General features: G+C 35.8%; 4 protein-coding genes and 1 non-coding gene across 5 annotated transcripts; 3 read left to right on the top strand and 2 right to left on the bottom strand.

Moving 5' to 3' along the window:
* Positions 1–796: 796 nt before the first annotated feature.
* LOC111486767 lies at positions 797–992 on the bottom strand. The gene has a single exon (XR_002718947.1). It is a non-coding gene; the product is annotated as a U2 spliceosomal RNA (small nuclear RNA).
* A 1,874-nt stretch (positions 993–2,866) lies between these two features.
* On the top strand, positions 2,867–4,358 carry LOC111486707 (elongation of fatty acids protein 3-like). The gene is made up of 2 exons (XM_023133937.1): positions 2,867–3,017; positions 3,145–4,358. Exon 2 carries the CDS (start codon positions 3,305–3,307, stop codon positions 4,121–4,123), a length of 819 nt encoding a protein of 272 aa, XP_022989705.1. The 5' UTR covers positions 2,867–3,017; positions 3,145–3,304; the 3' UTR covers positions 4,124–4,358.
* Positions 4,359–10,119: 5,761 nt separating this feature from the next.
* LOC111486708 (putative elongation of fatty acids protein DDB_G0272012) lies at positions 10,120–11,194 on the top strand. The gene has a single exon (XM_023133938.1). It carries the CDS (start codon positions 10,221–10,223, stop codon positions 11,031–11,033), a length of 813 nt encoding a protein of 270 aa, XP_022989706.1. The 5' UTR covers positions 10,120–10,220; the 3' UTR covers positions 11,034–11,194.
* Positions 11,195–13,095: 1,901 nt separating this feature from the next.
* LOC111486676 (polygalacturonase-like) lies at positions 13,096–14,737 on the bottom strand. The gene is made up of 4 exons (XM_023133890.1): positions 14,297–14,737; positions 13,926–14,215; positions 13,603–13,831; positions 13,096–13,363 (listed from the first exon to the last, which is right to left on the bottom strand). The coding sequence occupies exons 1-4, from the start codon at positions 14,735–14,737 to the stop codon at positions 13,142–13,144; spliced, it is 1,182 nt and encodes a 393-aa protein (XP_022989658.1). The 3' UTR covers positions 13,096–13,141.
* A 3,458-nt stretch (positions 14,738–18,195) lies between these two features.
* Positions 18,196–19,977, top strand: LOC111486679 (polygalacturonase-like). The gene is made up of 4 exons (XM_023133894.1): positions 18,196–18,693; positions 18,847–19,136; positions 19,233–19,461; positions 19,571–19,977. Exons 1-4 carry the CDS (start codon positions 18,256–18,258, stop codon positions 19,787–19,789), a joined length of 1,176 nt encoding a protein of 391 aa, XP_022989662.1. The 5' UTR covers positions 18,196–18,255; the 3' UTR covers positions 19,790–19,977.
* The last annotated feature ends 1,544 nt before the right edge of the window (positions 19,978–21,521 follow it).

Genomic DNA, 21,521 nt, shown 5'->3' with positions numbered 1-21,521 from the left:
CAAAGTTTTGAAAATGCACTAAGAAGAAGTTTCCAGGTGTCTAGCTCTTATACCACTTATAAGAGTCTCGAGTCCACTACTAGCAAATAGTTGTATATATACATTATTAGGTGCTCCGTTTTATTTTCCCATTAAAAGCTCAAGTCTACTACTAGCAAATATTTGTAAATATACATTATTAGGTGCTCCGGTTTATTTTCCTATTGAGGCCGAACCTAAATCTATACTCGAGAGATAATCGGATTGAAGAGAGCTGAGCTCAAGTCCACTACTAGCAAATATTTGTGAAGATACATTGTTATGGGATTTGTGAAGATACATTGTTATGGGAGTGGTCTACAGGGTTCATAACTACTCCTCTTACTATAGGACACTTACCTAGCCAACATTTAGATCCGGACTAACTTTTCTGGGGATACATTGCACCTACTATAGGACACTTACCTAGCCAACATTTAGATCCGGACTAACTTTTCTGGGGATACATTGTTAGGTGCTCCGTTTTATTTTCCGATCCAGCTCTACCCAAACTAACTTTTTTGGTTTGGTAAAGATACATTGTTAAGTGCTCTAGAAGACGAGGTGATTCCCCAAACCACCCTAAATACTAATTACTAAGAAATAATCGAGAAGACAGGTGATTCCCCAAACCACCCTAAATATTGGTTAAGAATTAATCAGATTGAAGTTTAAGTAATAAATAAAATTCGTTTAATTTTACAATTTTTTTTTTCTCATCAATAATATTGTTAAATTTTCAAAAAAAAAATTAAGAAAAATATTTGAACTGGGCTCAGTGGGGTGCGCCAGGCCCATGCAATAGTGCAAGGCAAAGGCGACGCTCGAAGGCCCAAGTAGCAAGCTCCTTTGGTAGGCCTCCCCCCATGAAAAATTAATTTAATATCATGTGGGCCGATGGCCCACGTATCAGATATTAAACTGATAAGAACAGATACTACACTTGATCTTAGCCAAAAGGCCGAGAAAGGTATGGATTGAACTGTGGGTCTAATGGCTATTTTATATTGAGATGTTCTGCGCTCTTTCAGAACTTTACCGATGTGGGACGGACGTACATGATACGTTCCAAGGGAGGAATTAAAAAAAAAAACTAAATAATAAAAATACTCTTCCACTTTAAATTTCAAAATCTCAACTAGCTCGGGACTCTACCTGGCCCCTTCTAAGCTTGTCTTAGACGCTCATATCGCTTTCTCTCGAGCGTTGCTTATGTCACAACTTGACTTTAATACACACTTTTCTTGCTGTATTGGATGATGCACCGTCCTCCTCGGTTGCATCATGATACACACTTGTCTTCTTGGTGAGGGTTTGACGCATTACATATCATAACATACGTATCACATAATCATAGCATAACATAAGTCTACAAAAATATAGAATGTTAAAACAGTCATAAAATACGGCACATGGAAGGTCACAGAGTACGTGTCATTCATACTTCATTCAACCAAGTCAATACTAAGGTCACTTACCTGAGTAGCTTAAGTCAAAGTCGCTTATTTGTTCTTAGTGCTGGACTAAATTTGTTCTTTGAAGTCCAAGCCAACTAGTGTGAGTTCACGACACCGAATTAGAACACATTAAATAACATAATCTACTTAACGCACACAATTGGTTCTTACACGATACATGTAATGGTCTAAGTTCATCACGGGCAGATATTGTCTTTTTTGGATCTGACCTTTTGGGCTTCCCCTCAAGGTTTTCAAAACCCGTCTGCTAGAGAGAGGTTTTTCCTCACCCTTATGAAGGGTGTTCCGTTCTCATCCCCAACCAATGTGAGATCTCACCGTACATTCCTAGGACATGTAGCTAATTTTCATACTTAATTTTTCTAAACTTTTACTAACGCCAAATTGAAAGAACAATTAAAATTTTGGAATAAACGTGTAACAAACATTTGTTGGTCGAGATCGACCACAAGGATTTTAAGGTTGACCGACTATTTTAGCTACAAGATAACTCGATCAAAACAATTTGTTCGAGATCAAGTAAGCCCAAGAATAAAATGAATCAAATAATATTTCATAGAGATAAATAATATTTTTGTTTAGTTTCGCAATTCCTTACTAATAATTAATTATTGTTTTTAGGTATTTCGTTGTTACAAGTGAAATTATTAAAATAATTTTAATCAATTAAATTTTAATTAATTTAATAAAATTATATACGTAAATAATTACTACAATAATTAATTAAAAAAATTGACCAGTCCTCTATCAAAAATAAGTGATAATAAATTAACCCACTTTAAATTATTATTATTATTAATGTTTATTAAATTAATAAATATTCTTTAATTTTATATTTGATCTTTAAAATTTTAAAAATTTCAATAATATCTTTTAATTTTTTTTTAAATATAACAAATATCTCTAGAATTTAAAAAAAATTTAGAGAGATACTTTTATTTACGAAAGTAAAATTATTAATAATTTACTTAAAAAATATGTCTAAACCTGATTAAAAATAAATAAATAAAAATGTTAATGAACTTTCAAAAAATGATAATGGAGAGGTTGAAAATAATCTATAAGATATCGATAGACAGTTTTCGTTTCTACATTAACGATAAAATTATTTTTAATATTTTTTTAAAAAAATATAAGATGTTAATACTATTTTTAATATTAACAGCTCAGTTGAAATATATTATAATTTTTTTTTTAAAATTTAATAATATTTCTGAAACAATATTTATAAATATTTATAAATATAAGACTTTTTAAAAGGTGTAATAGGATTATTAAATTTTTTTTAATAATATATTTTTTTATAGAGATTAAAAAATTTATAAATATTTTATTAATTTGTTGTTTTTATTTCCTAATTTTTTTTTGGTTCTTTCATCCCCATTGTCGTCTTCTTCCTCGAGCTCTCTCCAATGTTTACATTATCATCCACATACTGGCGGACGGTGACTTTTTCATTTATGTCTATCGAGACCTCGATCTCCACCGGATTTCGCCTTTCTTCGATTTCTAGGGTTCCAGGTACATTGTTCTACTTTCGTTAGCTCCATTAATGCCTTTCATTTTTCTCCATTGAACTACATTCCGAGCTCCATCGCCTTTCCCCGGTCATAATCTTGGAGTTCTTGAACAATTTTCTATGTTTCAGGACCTAAATGGTAATATGAAGATTTGTTTCTTATGATGGTTCTTTCCATTTTCGTTTTCATATAAATCAACGAAGAACAAGTCTCTATCGATGCGTTATCTCTTCAAAATCCGATAGTTTATCACTTGTGAATCACTCTTTTCGTCTCTACAAGAACAAAATGAATCAAATTCTCCCAGATCTTCGATATTGGCTTGTGAATCATCCTATTATCCTCGATTTCGAATGGATTCAAGGTCAAACATTCGGCTCCACGCCTCTGTTCCTCATCCTCACTGTTTTTTCTTACCTATTCCTCACCTTGCTCCTCTCCCACATTCCCCTCCCTTCCGTTTCCCTTCACTTTCTCAAGCCAATCTCAGCCCTACACAACTTTGTTCTTCTCAGTCTCTCCTTCATAATGGCCCTTGGATGCACCCTTTCTTCCATTTACCATGTGCCTCATCTCCACTGGCTTATCTGCTTCCCACCTCGCACCCCACCAGTTGGACCTCTCTTCTTCTGGGCTTATGTCTTCTACCTATCCAAGATTCTTGAATTCATCGACACCCTCTTTATTATCCTTACTGGGTCGTTTCAACGCCTCACGTTTCTTCATGTTTACCACCATTCGACGGTTTTGATCATGTGTTATCTCTGGCTTCACACTTCCCAATCACTGTTCCCCATAGCTCTCTTGACCAATGCGGCGGTGCACGTGCTAATGTATGGGTACTACTTCCTATGCACCTTTGGGATTCGACCCAGTTGGAAGAGGTTGGTCACTGATTGCCAAATCTTACAGTTTATCTTTAGTTTTGTGGTTTCTGGTCAAATGTTGTACGAGCATTTTGGAGGATCTGGTGGCGGTTGCTCTGGCTTTCGGGGTTGGTGCTTTAATGCTGTTTTCAATGCCTCTCTTTTGGCTCTTTTCATCAATTTCCATTTGAAAAGTTATGCTGCCAATAGAAAGAAGAGGATGGAGACCAAAACCATATGATTGCTGTAGTTTTTCTGTTTATTTTAGAATAAAATCCTTACAATTATGGATGATAACTCATTGTTCTGAACTTTGCATTTTGTTTCTTTTCTTTTGTGAAATCCTAGCTAGGCTCTGTATTGCTGTAGCGACTATAGAGAAATTTCAAATCTTTGATTTGACATTCTTCAATGGATATCATGTCCAAACAATGTTAGTTTTAACTGTTGCCATAAGTTATATGATTATGTTCCAATTCTATGCTTAAAATAAAAGTGAAGTACACTAGAGCTATGCTATGTTGGTAGATGCTAAGAACTTTCTGTAAGCAACTTGCAGAGCAAAAGAGTATCATTATTGATAACTCAAATTGCACTTATGTGATCCTTTCCAAGATAACATTGATGATTGAAGTTAGATACCTCTGTGTTTGAATAAAATCATGTCATATCCATTTAGGAGGGTAGGTTTTATTGTTAGATAATTGATTGTGCAGTATGTTTGATTTTGAAAACAGGAATCTTCCCTGATATGCCTGATTTAGAAATTCAGTTCTTGCCTTTTGTTTTTGGGGCGGGCGGGGTGAGGGGATGCAGTGGTGTGATTGGTCAAATTACTTGGTAGCTTTGTAACGGCCTAAGCCCACCGCTATTAGATATTGTCCTCTTTAGCCTTTCCTTTTCGGGGTTTGCTCAAAATTTTTAAAGTGCGTCTACTAGAGAGAAGTTTCCACACTCTTATAGAGAATGTTTCGTTCTCCTCTCCAACCTATGTGGGATCTCCCCTTCTCAGTAATTTTTGACACTTAGCTCGTAACATAATGTAAGGAAAGACCTTATTAGGTAAAGTTAGAGAGAATCCCTAAAGGAAGTTATGACAACTGAGTTACTAGAGAATCTTTTGTGGCATGAGTTGATTGCTAACGAAGATGATATCTTTCCTTTTTTGAGTTCAACGATTCGACCTTTTATTCTTTTAATCATTTAGCTATGCTAGATTGAGAACTCCATGTTGATGATTGTGTGTAGAATTTAAAAGTGCCACACCCCATTCTTGAACTCTAGACTGATCATGATTATCAACACCACGCTTCGTAGTGAACTTCGAGATGATACGCCTCTAATCATTGAATGGCTAAGATGCAAGGGGTTAACAACATAGAGCTCTTCTTCTATCTCAAAACCGTTGAAGGCTCTTATTTTGCATTCGAAGTATTTCACTTGTGTTCTCCACTTGTTTTGCATTCAAAGCTGCTAGAGGGATAATCCCTAGTACGGCCTATCTGTTCTTTAAAATGTAGTAGGGTTAGACGACTATTCTTTGAGCTATGAATTCAGGTCATACCCACAAATCTAGGGTTCATAATTTAGGAACGACCTTCGATTGTCTCCATTTCCGACCACCCTAATTTTGTGTTTTTGATTCTAGAAATCTTTTGACGTGACTATGACGGTCACAACCTACTCTCTTTATAGTATTGTTATGACACTCTCCCCTACTTAAATTAGTTATCGTCCTTGATGACTTACTTGGGGAGACAATTACCGAGTTGGTCTAATTTGACCCTTATTTTATTTGAGACCTAATTAGGTGTCGTTTGTATATGCATATAAGCAATATGCTGTGTATATATGAATGAACGAAACAAAAGGTATCGAATAAGTAAAGTATGTCTATTGGCCGTGTTTTCACCATTATTTCTTTATCATATATGAAGGAACGAGTTTCGAGTTACCATTTCATCCAAGATTTTGATATCATCATTTACATCGCAAGTTGAATCAATAGAAAAACAATAAATCATAAACCTATATTATCTCCCTTATATACTTTGAAATTATTAAACTTTGTACATAAGAAATATGAAGTTATGATGTTTTTGTACATGATCGACGTTATATGAATATATAATGCATGGTATATCTTTATCAAATTAATTTGAGAAAACTTCAAAATCTTAATTCGAGAAAACTTCAAAATCTTAATTCTAATGAACTAGTTTTCTTGTTTTTAAAAATAGAATACGAACGGTCACAATTGCAGTTTCTAGGCAGCGGATTTGGCGATTGTGCGACACCCACTCTCTGCATTGAGTGGGTTAAGCCTACTTCGAGTTACGTTGCCTGTGGTCGGACAACGTGAACACGAACCTCGAGTCTCGATTTTAAGAAAAAATTTTAGAAATCAGGGGAGAGAGTTTTTAGCAAGAGAGAGAAATTGAAATTAGTGTTATATGAGAATGTAAGTAAAAGGCAACAACAACGGCTCACTTGATAGAACATTCATGAGCTTTAAGCTCCCGGGAAGGAATAATGGTCGCTTTAAATTGGTTCATTAATACCTAACAAACACATATTGAAAAAAATTTGAAAAGGAAAATTAATTTCTTGCACAGTTGATATTTATTGATACTTTATGATTCAGTTAGGATTGGGTGAGTTCCTTTTTGTTTTGTTTTTTGTGTAGGGGAATGGAACAACTTTGATTGTTCAACATATTTTGGGACTCATTTCATACCTTTAAAATATAGACCTTTATTGCTCGTTGAAAACGCCCTTCGCTCAATATAGTTCGATTATGAAGTTATAAATGGTTGTCTCGAAAAGTCGTTTGGTAGAACTGTTACTTAACATAAGGTAAAACGGATTTGAACTTCTGGTTTATGAAAGGAACGGTAGATGTTCGATCACTTGAACTATGTTAGAGTCGGGTTTTAACAATTTAACTCAATTGTATAATTTAGGTTGAGTTATCAACTTATTTGAACTCAACCGACCTGAATTTATTATTAATTTTAAAAATACTTTTGACTTAACTAAGTCATTTCATCATCACGATCACTCTTATTCAGATAACGTCTCATTTCATTCATGTACTATTCTTTTATTTCGGTATCACATGTCTACTCACTTTTGCTTTGGTGTGTCCCTGAAACACATCACCGAGAGAGACATTTCTCTGTTACCATTTGTAACATCTCATACCCAAGATTCGGATCAAGATTCGGAATCTGGATTTGGAGCCTGATGGTCTAGAACTATAAAAGGCTTAAAAGGAAATAAAAGTTACTACCTATACCGACAAGATGCACCTTCTTCTCCATGAATTTCGTTCTTCGAAGAAAAAAAAAGTTGTTTATTAATCATTTATATTTGGTTTTTGAAGCTTTTAGTTTATTTTTCCCCAAATTTAAATGAAAATATTTAATAGATCGTGTATCTTACAAATAGTTTTTAAAACTTTATAATTATATAACAAATCTCTGTACTTTCAATTCTATGTCTAGCGATATCTTAAATTTTTAATTGTGTCTACTACGTCTCTAATCTATTTGATATTTATTAGATATAACACTGAAAATTCAAGAACATTTTTTTAAGTTCACTCCACACAAATTTGAAAGTTCCAATATTTATCAGAATTTTTTAAAAAGTTTAGAGACATATTAAACTCAAATATAAAAATTTAGGGACCGAACTTGTAATTTATTCATTCTTATAGAGACCCTCCGATCAATTCTCGAGCAAGGTTCAAAGAACAAACCCAAAGTGAAGAAGAAGATAAGTTGTTCAACTGTAAGAGTATGGCTTTGAATGCAGCATTGGGAAGCTTAAGATACGTAGAAAGTGACTTTTGTTAGAAGCTAACATCCGACCCGTCCCATTACTAGAAATGCCTGGCTTTAAAACCGTACGTGACGACTCCTCTAGAAATGGAGGTAGGCACAGTCGAAGCTTGTGCGGTAAAAGCTTGTGCGGTAAAATTGTTGTACACGAACGAAAGAAAAAAAGATTGAAAAAAACGATGTTTCTTCTGGTCTTTGACATAAAAAAGGTTGTACCTCTAATCTATATTTAATTGTAATTTCATTATAATTTTATTTAAATTTTAAATTCACTTTGAAGATAAATTCTTTATTATTATTTTTTTTTTTTGCATAATTATATTTTGAATTTAAATTGATTGTTGAGTAACTTATACACTCATGTTTGAAAATTAAATTTGATATAGTTTTGAAAACCATGGCTAACTTGAAATTATTTTTCATCGGATATTTTAAAATAACGTAACTACTGAATTAAATGATAGTTATAACAAGTGGAAAAATTAGTTGTCATATTTAAAAATATTTCAAATAAATTCGCAAACACGACAACAATTTGTTGGGTCCTCATAGATCATTTCTATAAATAACAGACCATTTATACATCGACTAATTTCTACTATTGTCGATATTGTGTTTATTAGCAACCATTTCAACATGTTTGATAGACTATTTTTGTCGAAATGGATTCAAATAATTATTTTGTATTAAATTTTTATCTATGCAATTACTCGAAGTAAGAAGAATTGACAGCTAATCACATCCCCTACAATACATTTAGGAGTATTTTAGCCCTTACGAGTGTAGACATGATTTTGGTGACGGGTCATATACACCCCATATTGACACAACATGAAAGCAAGTAAAAGAGTTTGGAATGAGTATATAGCCATGGACAACATGTCTAGGATAAACATGACCAGGACGTTCAATAGGCGACTACAAGCAACATGCCTTGGACAACATGAGCGTGACACTCAGCCACACGTACTTCAATGTCTAAATCACCTAGGGCTTTATGAGAAGCACAGTTTATCCTTCTTTCCCATTTATAGAAGAAAAATAGGGTTTTCGAGGATGCACACTCTAAAATAGATTGGGCTCGGGCATGCTTTACATTAAATACTAATGTGTCCTAAGACATACTCTATATGGGTTTCCCTTTTACCTCTGTCACATAGCTCTCTCCATTCTTCATTTAAAAAAGAGTTTTACAGCTCCATTCGTATGGATCGTGTGAATCTCTACTGATATCTAACTTTTATAAAAAAACTTCAATACGAGTGAACAATATCCATATCGCTTTTTCCGAGTAACCCACAATCATTCCGACCCATAGAAACATTGAGTTCAAGAAACCTCAAAGGACTAAGACATCCCAAAAAGAAAGATCTAAGGGAAAAAAAAATGACAATTTGAGAGCTGACATTGAATGGATATAATTAGGGTATTAAAGTTTGGCCATTCTATATTGGCATTGCCGCCCTTACGCCCTCTAAGCCCTCTCTCTTTCATATTAATTGTAGCCATCAAAGTGCACCACTTCCCCAACCACACTGGCAGCTGCTACCCATCCTCTTATCCCTAGTTTCGATAGATATCATGTTCTTGCAGCGATGTCTTCTCTTTTGTTGTGCATGACTTATAAATAAGCTGCCGCCCAATTCAGACAGGGAATTTAGAGAAGGGGGATGGTCAATAGCCAAAATGAATAGTTTATTTAATAAATATGGAGAGATGTATTGGTTTAACGGTTAGGAACCACGACTCTCTTTAATGGTATCATATTGTCTACTTTATTTTTTGTTTTTCAAAAAAGTCTGGTAGTAATTGAGATGTGTTCCTTACTTATAAACCCATGTGGGACTTCTCTCGAACAAAAGTACACCATAGAATCTCCCCTGAGGTCTATAGAGCCTCAAACAACCTCTCCTTAATCGAGGCTCAATTCTTTCTCTAGAATTATCGAACAAAGTATCCTTTCTTCGACACTTGAACCCCTCGAACATTCTCCCTTTAATCAAGGCTCGACTCCTTCTCTGGAGCCGTTGAACAAAGTACACCCTTTGTTCAACATTTGAGGATGCTATTGACATGATTAAGTTAGAGGCATGACTCTAATACCATGTTAGGAATCACGACTCTCCTCAATGGTATGATATTACTCACTTTTAGTATAAGCTCTCGTGGTTTTACTTTTCGTTTTCCCAAAAGATCCCATACCAATGAAGATGTATTTCGTACTTATAAACCCATGATCAACCTCTTAATTAGCGAGACTCTTCTCCCAACAATTCTCAACGGAAACTGAGACCGACATCTTTCCAGCTATTACTAATAGGACTAGCCCATAGCCCATAAGCTCACACACAAGTAGCAGAACAACCCTCCTTCCCATCTCTAATTTAAACCCCTTGAATCTTTCCCATTGCTCTCAAATTTTTTCTCAAACAATAGAGAGCTAGAGATCACAACAAGTCCTCTTTGTTGTTGTGTTGTGTGCGTGATTCGAGAATGAGTCTCAATATTTTCAACGATCTCCATTACTGGTTGGTCGATCACCCGAATATCCTCAACTTCTCGTGGTCTCGGGGTCAAACTCTAGGCTCATCCCCACTTTTCCTCACCATCACCGTCCTCTTGTACCTCTCGCTTACCTTCCTTCTCTCCAACCTCACCGTCCCCAACCTCCGCTCGGACATTCTCAAGCGAATCTCCGTCGTTCATAATCTCATCCTCCTCGCCCTCTCCTTCACAATGGCCCTTGGCTGCACACTTGCAACGTTCTCCCACGCCCCTCACGTTCACTACATTCTTTGCCTTCCTCCCAACACCCCATCACGAGGGCCGCTCTTCTTCTGGGCCTATATCTTCTACCTCTCGAAGATCGTCGAGTTCATCGACACGTTCTTAATCATACTCAGCGGCTCGATCAAACGCTTGACATTCCTTCACGTTTATCACCATGCCACTGTAGTGATCATGTGTTACCTATGGCTGCATTCGTCGCAGTCTTTGTTTCCATTGGTTCTTGTCACGAACTCGTCGGTTCACGTACTGATGTACACGTATTACTTGTCGTGTGCACTCGGGGTGCGGCCGAGATGGAAGAGGATCGTGACGGAGTGTCAAATTGTGCAGTTTCAGTTCAGCTTTGTGGTGTTGGCTTTGATGCTTTATTTTCATGCCACTGATAAGGGCTCAGGCTGCGCTGGCGTGTGGGGTTGGTGCTTCAATGTTGCGTTTTATTCGACACTTCTGGCTTTGTTCTCTGATTTTCATGCTAAGAACTACGGCGGAAAGACGGCGGCCAAAAAATTGGCTTGATGATGCGATGATATGAACATTCAAGATATTTGATTAGTGATTAATTAATTAATATGTTCAACTAATATTGCATGGTGGTGAAGGGTGATGTTCTTTGATGCTAAATATACATATTATTTACTTAAAGCTTTAAGAGATTGAATAAATTTGTTTCTTTTTTATGTTTTTTTGTTTTTATGACAGAGTTGGTCTAGTAAAATTTATCTTATACTCTTCGATATTCGGAGTTGTAGCTACCCGAGTCTACGATTTTTCTAGAAGTCATTATTATATGCATCTCACGAACCGTATATCTAATGGGGTCAGACATATATACACAAAATCATAATCGTACTATAGATCTGAATATGGATTGTGTAAACATGTCATTTCGTTTATTTTATAGTTGAGTCAAAACAGAAAGCTTCAGAAATCGTTGAGTACTTGGTTAGATTTTAGAACTGTGTTTTACCCACAAACGACAAAGGGATAGACGAAATGTCTAAGTCAAACACTAGATTGTGCATGTATGTAGGACTTCTTACGCTATTGGTATTTCAATTTACACATCGTGAAATTTGCCTACAACGATAACTTCTAATTGGCATGATACTATTTGAGGCGTTGTATGAGAAACAATGTAGGTCCCTCATACATTGGAACGAGGTAGGAAAATTTGAATTGTTAGGATCAAAGTTGGTCCAAAGATTAGAATGACGATGCATATGACTCAGATTAGACAGCAAGTTGTGTCGACGTAAGGTTCTGCAGAACAAATCTTGACTACGTTTCCTTGGCTTGGTTTGACTTTAATTGGTTTTTTTTTAACTTGTTTTGACCATTTTGAGTGTCCTAAAACCATTTCTAATGTAATTAAAATAATAAGGTCCAAACAACCAATAACATTTAGTACGGTATAGTATTGATTTTAGGATAGTTAAGTTATGTTGACTCGATGTATAGGCTCTACACTTCGTTTTCTGAATGAATGGAATATCACTGCGAAATTTAATTTCAGTTGAGCTGAACATAAGAATGATTAGCTAAGTTGAGCTTATGAGCACCAAATTGAGCTGGATTCATTGTTGGCATGCCGTAGTAGATGAAATTATTGCGTTGTATGATTAATACTTTTTTTTATTTTTTATTTAATCATGTGTGATGTGATATTGCTATAACTATCATACTTCTATGCATGTAATCTTATGACCATAATTAATATGACCATACGTATGATTCTCGAGGTACCATGAAATAAAAAATAATAATATAGATAATGTATGTCATGATAGTATAGAAATATTATATGTCATGTAATAATTTTATGCGGGAATTCGTGCATGTTGTACGTATATTGAGCATAGATTACTTTTTCTCAAATGCTTGTACGATTGCAATACCGATACAATTGGGTCCCATTTCTTTCCGTGGTTCAGCTGCATGAGAGTGCGTAAGACTATACATAGGTCAAGGTTTATGAAAAAGGGTGATATGAACCAAGACATCTATTATGCGATATAAGTTAGATATTGCAATTCATGCTACATTAAAGAAGAATCGAGTTTCATTTATTCTTTGATGGTACAAATTTTGGGTGCATAATAATCTAGAGTTAAACAATGTATCTCTCTTATATTTGAGCAACACGTAGTTAAGCAAGTGAGTGACGTGGGGTCGTCTTTACTCTCGCAAACAACACAGGTGAGGAATTTGGATTATAAATCCTAGTCAAAATCTCAAAGTGTGGTATCAAAGTAGAGCCTCTCTCATTATGATGTGGTTCGAGAATGAATCATGGTGGAAGCTGGTGGCCAAGTGATGCCTGAGTATAGGTAAGATACATGAATGAATCGACAACACATCTAAGAGGATGGCCAGTTACTGTCTATATCAACAATATGTACTGTCCGTAGCTTTAATATTTTATTTATCTCGAGAATTTAAACTATTCAATAAAAAAAAAGAATTTTATAAATAAAAGACATAAAATAAAACTTTTTTACAAGAATTATTAACTATTTACCATGCCTATTTAGTGTTAAATTATCTTAATATACATATATAAATATTTTGTTGCCATAGACAAAGGCTATGAATACAAATCCATCAAGTTGTTCCATATGCTTTCCTTAGAAGCAACTAGTGGGCTCGACAAGACCTGTGGCAATCCCTTCTACGTGGCTACATACAGCTTGGGCTGTTTGGTTCTTCCTAGAAGTAAGGTTTATGTCTTCCAACCTTATTTGAACACATGGGTTCGTTGGACTGCAATCGAACTTGACTGCAATTTGAGTAGCCGATGTTCCATGAATGTCTTGGTATGTCACGTTGCTGATTTGAACTCCAGAAGCCTGTTTCAAATGAAGAATGAGAAGTTGGTTAAAAAACTCGATCAACCCTGTTCAATTCGTATGGTTTGAGTTGCATTATGAACTTATTTGGTGTATTCAAATATTTATAAATCTAAAAAAATATATGAACTCGACCCGACCCGACCTAACCCAACCCAACGTACGAACATCTCTAGCTATTTTCCTCGTGTAAAGTACTAAAACTAGAACGTACATGGTAATTAATAAAAAGTCCATACCTGGCTCGAGCAATCTTTGTGGTTTGGACAATAATTTTGATCGATAATGATTGGATTCTTGACATTGTCCATTACAATCTTTTGGAAGAGAATGTTAGTAGCAAATCCATTGCTCGGCCTGCCCCATGTCTTGATTCTCACCCCGTTTTGAGTGTGTGAAAATAAAGCTTTTTTCACGGTTATGTTTCGCACCCCAGCCTCTTCAAGGTTCTTTCCGAGACTTCCAATGCTTCAAAACCATTCAAACGAATGAAAACTAGTAAGAAATTTTATTTCTCTGGTTCATATTCAAATGACTTATGTAGTACAATAATCACACGTACCTTATTCCATGACCTGGCTTACAAACAATATTCTCAATCCACATATTGAAAGTTCCCGGACCGATGGATATACAATCATCCCCGGTGCTTATGTGAGAGTTTAGTATCGTCACATTAGAGGATTGTTCTACATGAATTCCATCAGTGTTGGGGCTATCGCCAGAAGCTATGATTTTAAGTCCCTTGATTTTGAGATTTTGACAATCATTAACGACTACGTGGAACATTTGGCTATTGAGCGATGTTAATCCAGTAATCGCTATATTTTTTGAGTTGGAAAATTCAAGTGTCTGCACAAATGATCGAGCAAATACTCAAAAGAAGCAATTAGCAATATTATGATGAGAGAATTCATATAAATTTGCACATACCGTGGCCCCATTTGGACAATCTTTTGTCGAGTTCTTACAATCCCATAAGCCAGTTCCTTGACCATCAAGAATCCCACCCGCGATAGTAACTCCGTTGACATGTCTAAACATAATCCAAGCTACTAAGTTACCAATAACTCGAAAGTCCGAGGGAGCTACCAAGCTGCCATCAATACGCATCGAGATAGCATTATTCTTGCAAGGTCCATTGAATGTTACGCTACGAAGGTAATATCTTCCTCGCGGGACATAAATTGAAGCTGATTTCGTGGAGGCACATGCTTTAGCCCATGCAGCTTGAAATGCTTGCGTTGAGTCGGATTGATTGTCGGGTTTGGCTCCAAAACTAATAACGTTGTACGATGAGGATGAAGCAGCGAATGTTGAGTCGAAAAACATCGACACAAGGAAAAGAACAAGAGAGGTTCTTGGAATGGCCATTGTTGTAATGCTTGAGTTGAATGAAGAAATTTTTGGGACTTAAAATATGGACACGACCAGCAAATAGCGTAAACAACAAGAAATATTAATAACATAAAAAATTATATATTTTGCATTAACAATTAATACAACTCAATGTTGATTTAAACTATTTAATATGGGTTTGTTTTAACTAAATAATTTCTCTCCGCTAGCTAAACGGAATCGAAATCGAAGACATAATTTTCATTTTCCATCTCCAGCTCAATTCCCGTTGCACCCCACTTCTCTACATAAACATTCTCCATCCTCGTCCCCGGTTTAACCTTGCTTCATTGTTGCTAATATCGATAATAGATTCAATCAAAGGTCGAATTCACCTCCAAACGTCTTTAGTACCAACAAGAGGGCGTGACTTACAGCACGGTCTCGAGCCACTTTTCTATATATGTGTGTATATTTAAATAAAAATAAAACCTTTTGTTGATTATGAGGATACCGTATATGCAATTTTTGTAGATTATTATTATTATAGATATAAATTTGTATAAAATCTTATAAAGGACTTACATTAAGTAAATTAATATAGACGTAAACAACTGTTTTAGCTTTAAATTGAAACTAGTCGTAAAGCCAAGGTGTAATTGGTGTCACATTACAAATAATATTAATTAGCACATGATAAGATATCATGCTTACAAGAGATCGTACCCGACATTTACATGACAACAATGATAAAAATTTATCAAAGAAACGGTATGTAGGACAAGAAAAACTTGCACAATCCGTCTTTGGAATAGATAAATGTTTAAATGAGTAAAAGTCTCCATAAAAGCTTTAGAATTTGGATGAATTGAACTGTGATGTCCCACATTAGTTCGGGAGGAGAACGAAACACTCTTTGTAAAAGTGTGGAAACCTTTCTCTAACAGATGTGTTTTAAAGTCTTGTGGGGAAACCCGAGGGAGAGCCCAAAGAGGACAATATCTGCTAGCGGTGGGTTTGGACTGTTACACTTACCTCTTTTTGACATTGATTCTTTGTAGGATTATACCACAGACTAAAAGCGTGGTAGGCTTGTGTCGGGGAGAATTGTATAGACGGGAAAGGTAGAGCCGGATCATTTGACGGAAATAGAAATTTTTTTCCCTATTATTAAAGGAGATGTGAAGTATAGACGGAAAAGGTAGCCCAAACAATGGAAAAGCTTGATCATTTGACAGAAATAGAATTTTTTTTCTCTATCCTCAAAGGAGATATGAAGTAAGGGAAACCCGAAAGGGAAAGCTCAAAGAAGACCATATCTACTAACGGTGGGCCTAGATCGTTACACTTACCTCTTTTTATCATTGATTCTTTGTAGGATTATAATAAAATAGGATTGAATTAGAGACCAAAACCATTTGGCAAAAACGCCATTGGCACAAAGCATGGTGGGCTTGTGCCGAGGTGCATAGCATAAATGGGAAAGGTAGCCCAAACAATGGAAGAGCTAGGGGAGGCCGGGTCATTTGATGGAATAGAATTTTTTTTCCATATTATCAAAGGAGATATGAAGTAAAGGGAAGCGCATCAATTCTTGGAAAGTCGATTAAGTGAATAGATCTCAAGTCAACGATACGACGGACCGCGCTGCCTACATACGAACTAGGAAATGGTTTATAATAATAGGATGAGTACTTAAAAATATTCGGTAAGTGACCCTATGAAACTTAAAATTCATTTTAAAAAATAAGATTCGAATTAACTTGTTGATCAAATATCTCAGGCAAGAACACTTGTTTGAGATTTGAATAACTCTACAAGAAAGATTGATCATGTCAAGCTTAAATGATTCTAAACATGCAATCTAAACTCCATAGAATTGAAAGAAACATCGTCTTTGACTAAAAGAAAACACAAATGCTATTTTCACTACCTTTTCAAATCTACCTTACAAAGATAACTTGTCTTGTTTTATATAGTCTCAAAATGAAAACTCTTGACCTTCGGAACGAGACATTTGAAAAATTGTAACATTCATATTTTATGACCTCAATTTCCTACTATGATTATAGAGGATTGAATATGATTATTTGTAAGCTATAGCCATTTTTATTGCTATGATTCATGTTTATAGTCGTATTCGAAACTCAGATTCTGCACTTGATGATCTTGACATTTTACTATGACATGGTCACGTTATTTACTCGTTTCTAAGAGTGAAACTATCCCTACAAACCAACACAAGTTTTCCAGCATGCTTTGTCTTCACTAACATGTATCTTAAGAAAATTTTCAACACTGCTCATAGTAAAACATGTTTAATTATGAAATTTTTATGATTGAGTTACCGGAAATGAAGGTGCACAATATTGGTAATGATATTAATTTTTAAATCTTTTTTTTTAGTATATTACTCGCTTTGTTTCGAATTCATATTTAAGCATCCTTGACCTAAACCTTTTTGAACACTAACCAACAAGAACCTGAGTGTCTTTTGATAAGATTTATCGAGTAACGTCGAGTTTAGAGTTTAGATATTCCAAAATTAGTTCTTAATGATTGGAATTCCATATACATTTAGGTTCGAACAAATCAGACAAAGTTTTCAGAGACAACAAATACGTGTAAAAAGTTTGAATTTGAGTTTTGAATTTGGTTTGGCTAATTTGTTTGTCCCATTATATATCGTCGTCTCTCATGGTTTGTAAAACACATATGTTAGAGAAAAGTTTCCACACCCTTAAAAGGAATGCTTCACGGGAATTAAGAGGTTGATCATGAATTTATAAGTAAAAATCCCCATTGGTAGGACGAAGCCTTTTGAGAAAACCAAAATTAAAGCAACAAGAGCTATTACTCAAAGTGGATAAATATAATACCATCGCGTAAGGTCGTAGTTTCTAACACTTACACTATCTCAAACTGTCATCACAACTTTCTTACCGACCCGAAATATATGTCCGTATAGAAATCTTGCAAAATCAAATATGTTTATCTAAATATTTTTGGTTACCAATAATTTTATACATCTAAAAATTCGGTTCGTTTAAATGTAACGAGATTTGGCGGCTGAAGGTTTTAAAAACAAAGAATGAAACCTCAAGAGAGTTCATGCATTGTTGTGTGTACCACGTAACTTTGTGTACACGAAACAGGTAAAGGGAAGGAGAAAACAACGTAGCTTTACGGTTGAATGCCATGAGCTCTTCATTGTCGTGTTTTTGGTGGCTGCATAGCCAACGCTGCTTGTGTAAGCTCTAAGCCACTTATATTATGGATATACACAAATACTCTCTTTCATCTCATTATTTCATGTTGTTTACGCTACAAGCTATGTTTACCTCATAATAAATCAAACCAGACCCCTTTCAAATCCCCTAAACCTAAGCGACGGCACACCTTATCTCTTGACCAATTCCATATTTTATGCATTCTTTTCTTTGATGATCCTATAAATACCATCACTAACCTCTCCACTCCACACCATCATTTCATCCTATCTTCTTCCTCTTTTCTCCCAAATACCAAACCATATTCATAAACACACACCCAAAATGACAATTCTTAGAGGCTTTCTTCTTCTTTTCTTTCCTTTTGTGTTCCTCTATTCTTCCTCTGCAATTGCCTTCTCAAATAACGTTGTCGATTTAGGAGCCAAGCCCGATGGCAAATCTGACTCTACCAAAGCATTTGAAACCGCATGGGCTAATGCATGTGGCTCCACGAGACCAACCTCTATTTATGTTCCACCGGGAAGATATTACCTTCGTAGTCTAACATTCAATGGGCCGTGCAAGAATAATGCAATTTTCATACGCATTGATGGCACTTTGGTGGCTCCATCAGACTATAGGGTTATTGGCAATTCTGCGGCTTGGATCTTGTTCAGACGAGTTGATGGAGTAACTATCTCAGGTGGAGTTTTTGACGGTAAAGGAAGTGGGTTATGGGCATGCAAGAACTCGACCAGGACTTGTCCTAGTGGGGCCACGGTATGAAATTTAACTTCATTAATCCACTCCCTCCTCCACTTCATAAACAATTAGCCCTTTCATTTATTCAATTCATCACGTTTACGAGTCTATCATATAATTATGCCATTTAAGATAACATTTTTTTTTTTTTTAATGTCTTCATTTGTGCAGACAATTGAAATCTCGAACTCAAAGAATGTAGTGCTTAGTGCATTAACATCACTCAATAGTCAAATGTTTCACATAGTGGTAAATGGTTGCCAAAATATCAAAATGAAAGGACTTGTGGTCTTGGCTTCGGGCAACAGTCCCAATACTGATGGCATTCACGTACAACTATCATCTGATGTGACCATACTCAACTCCAAAATAGGCACAGGAGACGACTGCATATCCATCGGCCCCGGGACATCTAGCTTGTGGGTTGAGAATATTGTTTGTGGGCCAGGCCATGGAATAAGGTAGGTTCAATTATTATTATTATTATATTCAAAACTTGTATGCGAAAAAATAAAAATGTAAAACTCATAAGTAAATACGTTTGGTCGATTTTGTAGCATTGGAAGTCTAGCAAAGGACTTAGAAGAGGCTGGAGTGCAAAACGTGACCATTAAAAAAGCTTTATTTTCACGCACCCAAAATGGGGTGAGAATCAAGGCCTGGGGTAGGCCAAGCAATGGGTTTGTTAAGAATATTCTCTTCCAACATATTGTCATGGACAACGTACAAAATCCAATTGTTATTGACCAAAATTATTGCCCAAGTCACAAAGATTGTCCGGGTCAGGTAATATACATGATTTGTAAGCCATTCAAATGGACTTTCAATTTACGGCTCTTGATCATATTTCAATTGTTAACCCTTCCTTAAATTTCTTCTTGTTTGCATCAAACAGGCTTCAGGAGTCAAAATCAGTGGCGTGACGTACCAAGACATTCACGGAACATCAGCCACTCAAATTGCAGTGAAATTCGATTGTAGTCCAACAAATCCATGCAGTGGAATAAAAATGGAGGACGTACAACTTTCTTATAAGGATCAAATAGCTGGAGCGACATGTCGCCACGTAGGAGGAACTGCTACTGGTCGTGTTGAACCGAGTAGTTGCTTGTAGGGAAACTTGTATGATGAAACTTGATGTATTTGCATCTCTAGCATGTGGCCTTGTGTGTACGTAGTTACGAGGCTACCATGACATAATACTTGTTTTATGAGCAAGGAAAGCCATTATTTCTATTCTTTTGTATGGTAATATGTGGAAGTATATGTGAAACAAAACAATAAATCCATTTTTTTTTATTAGATTTGAAATTTGATTATCGTTCCTATGTTCCTCTGCGACATGATTATGTTACTTACTATTCGTTTTTAAGAGTGAAAATTATTCACATATATCAACACACGCCCTTCCAATATGTTTTGTTCTCATTCACATACACATCGGGCTATTATAGTTATTAACTTTTAGTTCTTTTAAATTTTTCTTAGACATCCTATCCTCATTCAGACGTGGTCTCTGTACATTTATGTCTCATTCCTTTACTCAGTGTCACATATCGATGAGATCCTATTTCCTTAACTTTTCTTAATTTTCATAATAATTTTAAAAGTAGGGTGGGATTGAGTTGGGTTGTAACTCAATTTTCAAGTAGTTCGAGTTGGGTTATAACCATATTCTCATTAAAACTCAAATATAAAACATTCACAAGTTACCATTTATCACTAGCATCAATAATAAAGGCAAATATTCTTAATTTTCATAATAATTTTAAAAGTATGGTAGGATTGAGTTGGATTGTAACCCCATTTTTAGGTAGTTCGAGTCGGGTTATAACCCTATTCTCATAAAACTCAAATATAAAACATCCACAAAGCGGGTGTCTCACGTGTCGGCTATGCGCCGACCATGTGTGAGGAAGTACACCAGTCGTGACTACCACGCACGGTTGCTTTTGCGCAATCGCGGGTCGAGCAGTCCGGTTTGGCTCAGCTCAGCTCGGGATTGCGGTTCGGCTCAGGGTTTGCAAATGACGCGTCGTCGTATCACTAGAGCTACGTTGCTCCAGCCGACGATCGACGCGTGTCCAACCCTTGCTCAGCCGCACTCCGCCGCTCGCCGGCCGAAACGTGACTGGCGAATTTTTCTTCTTCTCCTTCTTCTCTCTATCCTCAATCTCTCTATCCTCAATCTGTAACAAAGAGCCATTTTTTTTTTTAATTTTCATATCTTTTGATTCGAAGTTCGGATCGATATGGTTTCCTTGGCAAGGTTCTAGATCGTGTTACGGGCTACGTCGTGGTATTTTTTTTCGTAATTTTTGCTTAACTACCAGACGAGTTAAGAGCGTTTGAAATTCGTTTACCGATCTCGAACGATTCTCGGATCTCCGCCTTTGGATCAAGATTTCGGCCAAACTTCTTCACAAATCATGTTTAGAGTTGTTCCTGGGTGAATATATCAACATTTTAGGACTCGATTCACATAGGAAAAGCTCAGATATGAAAAATGTCGTTCATTTACTTACCTCGCGAAACGTTCTTGGATCTTAACGGATCGTCGGCCTCGCTAGCTTTCAGTTCTTGTACAGGTCTCGTCTGAAGGTAGATTTCGACGGTGGTCCAACGAAACTCCGCAGCAAATCTTTTTTTGTTTCCTCTCAATTTTCTCTCTAACTTCTTTTTTTTTTTCTTTTGCACGAGGTTTGATGGGGTTTTCCTTGAACCCTATTGGGAGGGGCAAAATGACATTTTTGCCCCTCTGTAGACTTAAGTCTTTTTTTTTTTTTTTTTTTTTTTTTTTTTTTTTTTTTTTTTTTTTTTTTTTTTTTTTTTTTGCATTACAAGGA

This window comes from Cucurbita maxima, unplaced genomic scaffold (assembly GCF_002738345.1).
Source record: "Cucurbita maxima cultivar Rimu unplaced genomic scaffold, Cmax_1.0 Cma_Scf00011, whole genome shotgun sequence".
In the NCBI taxonomy this organism is placed as follows: domain Eukaryota; kingdom Viridiplantae; phylum Streptophyta; class Magnoliopsida; order Cucurbitales; family Cucurbitaceae; genus Cucurbita; species Cucurbita maxima.
Note: the sequence above shows the minus strand (reverse complement) of the source record. Positions and strands in the feature narration are given on the sequence as shown.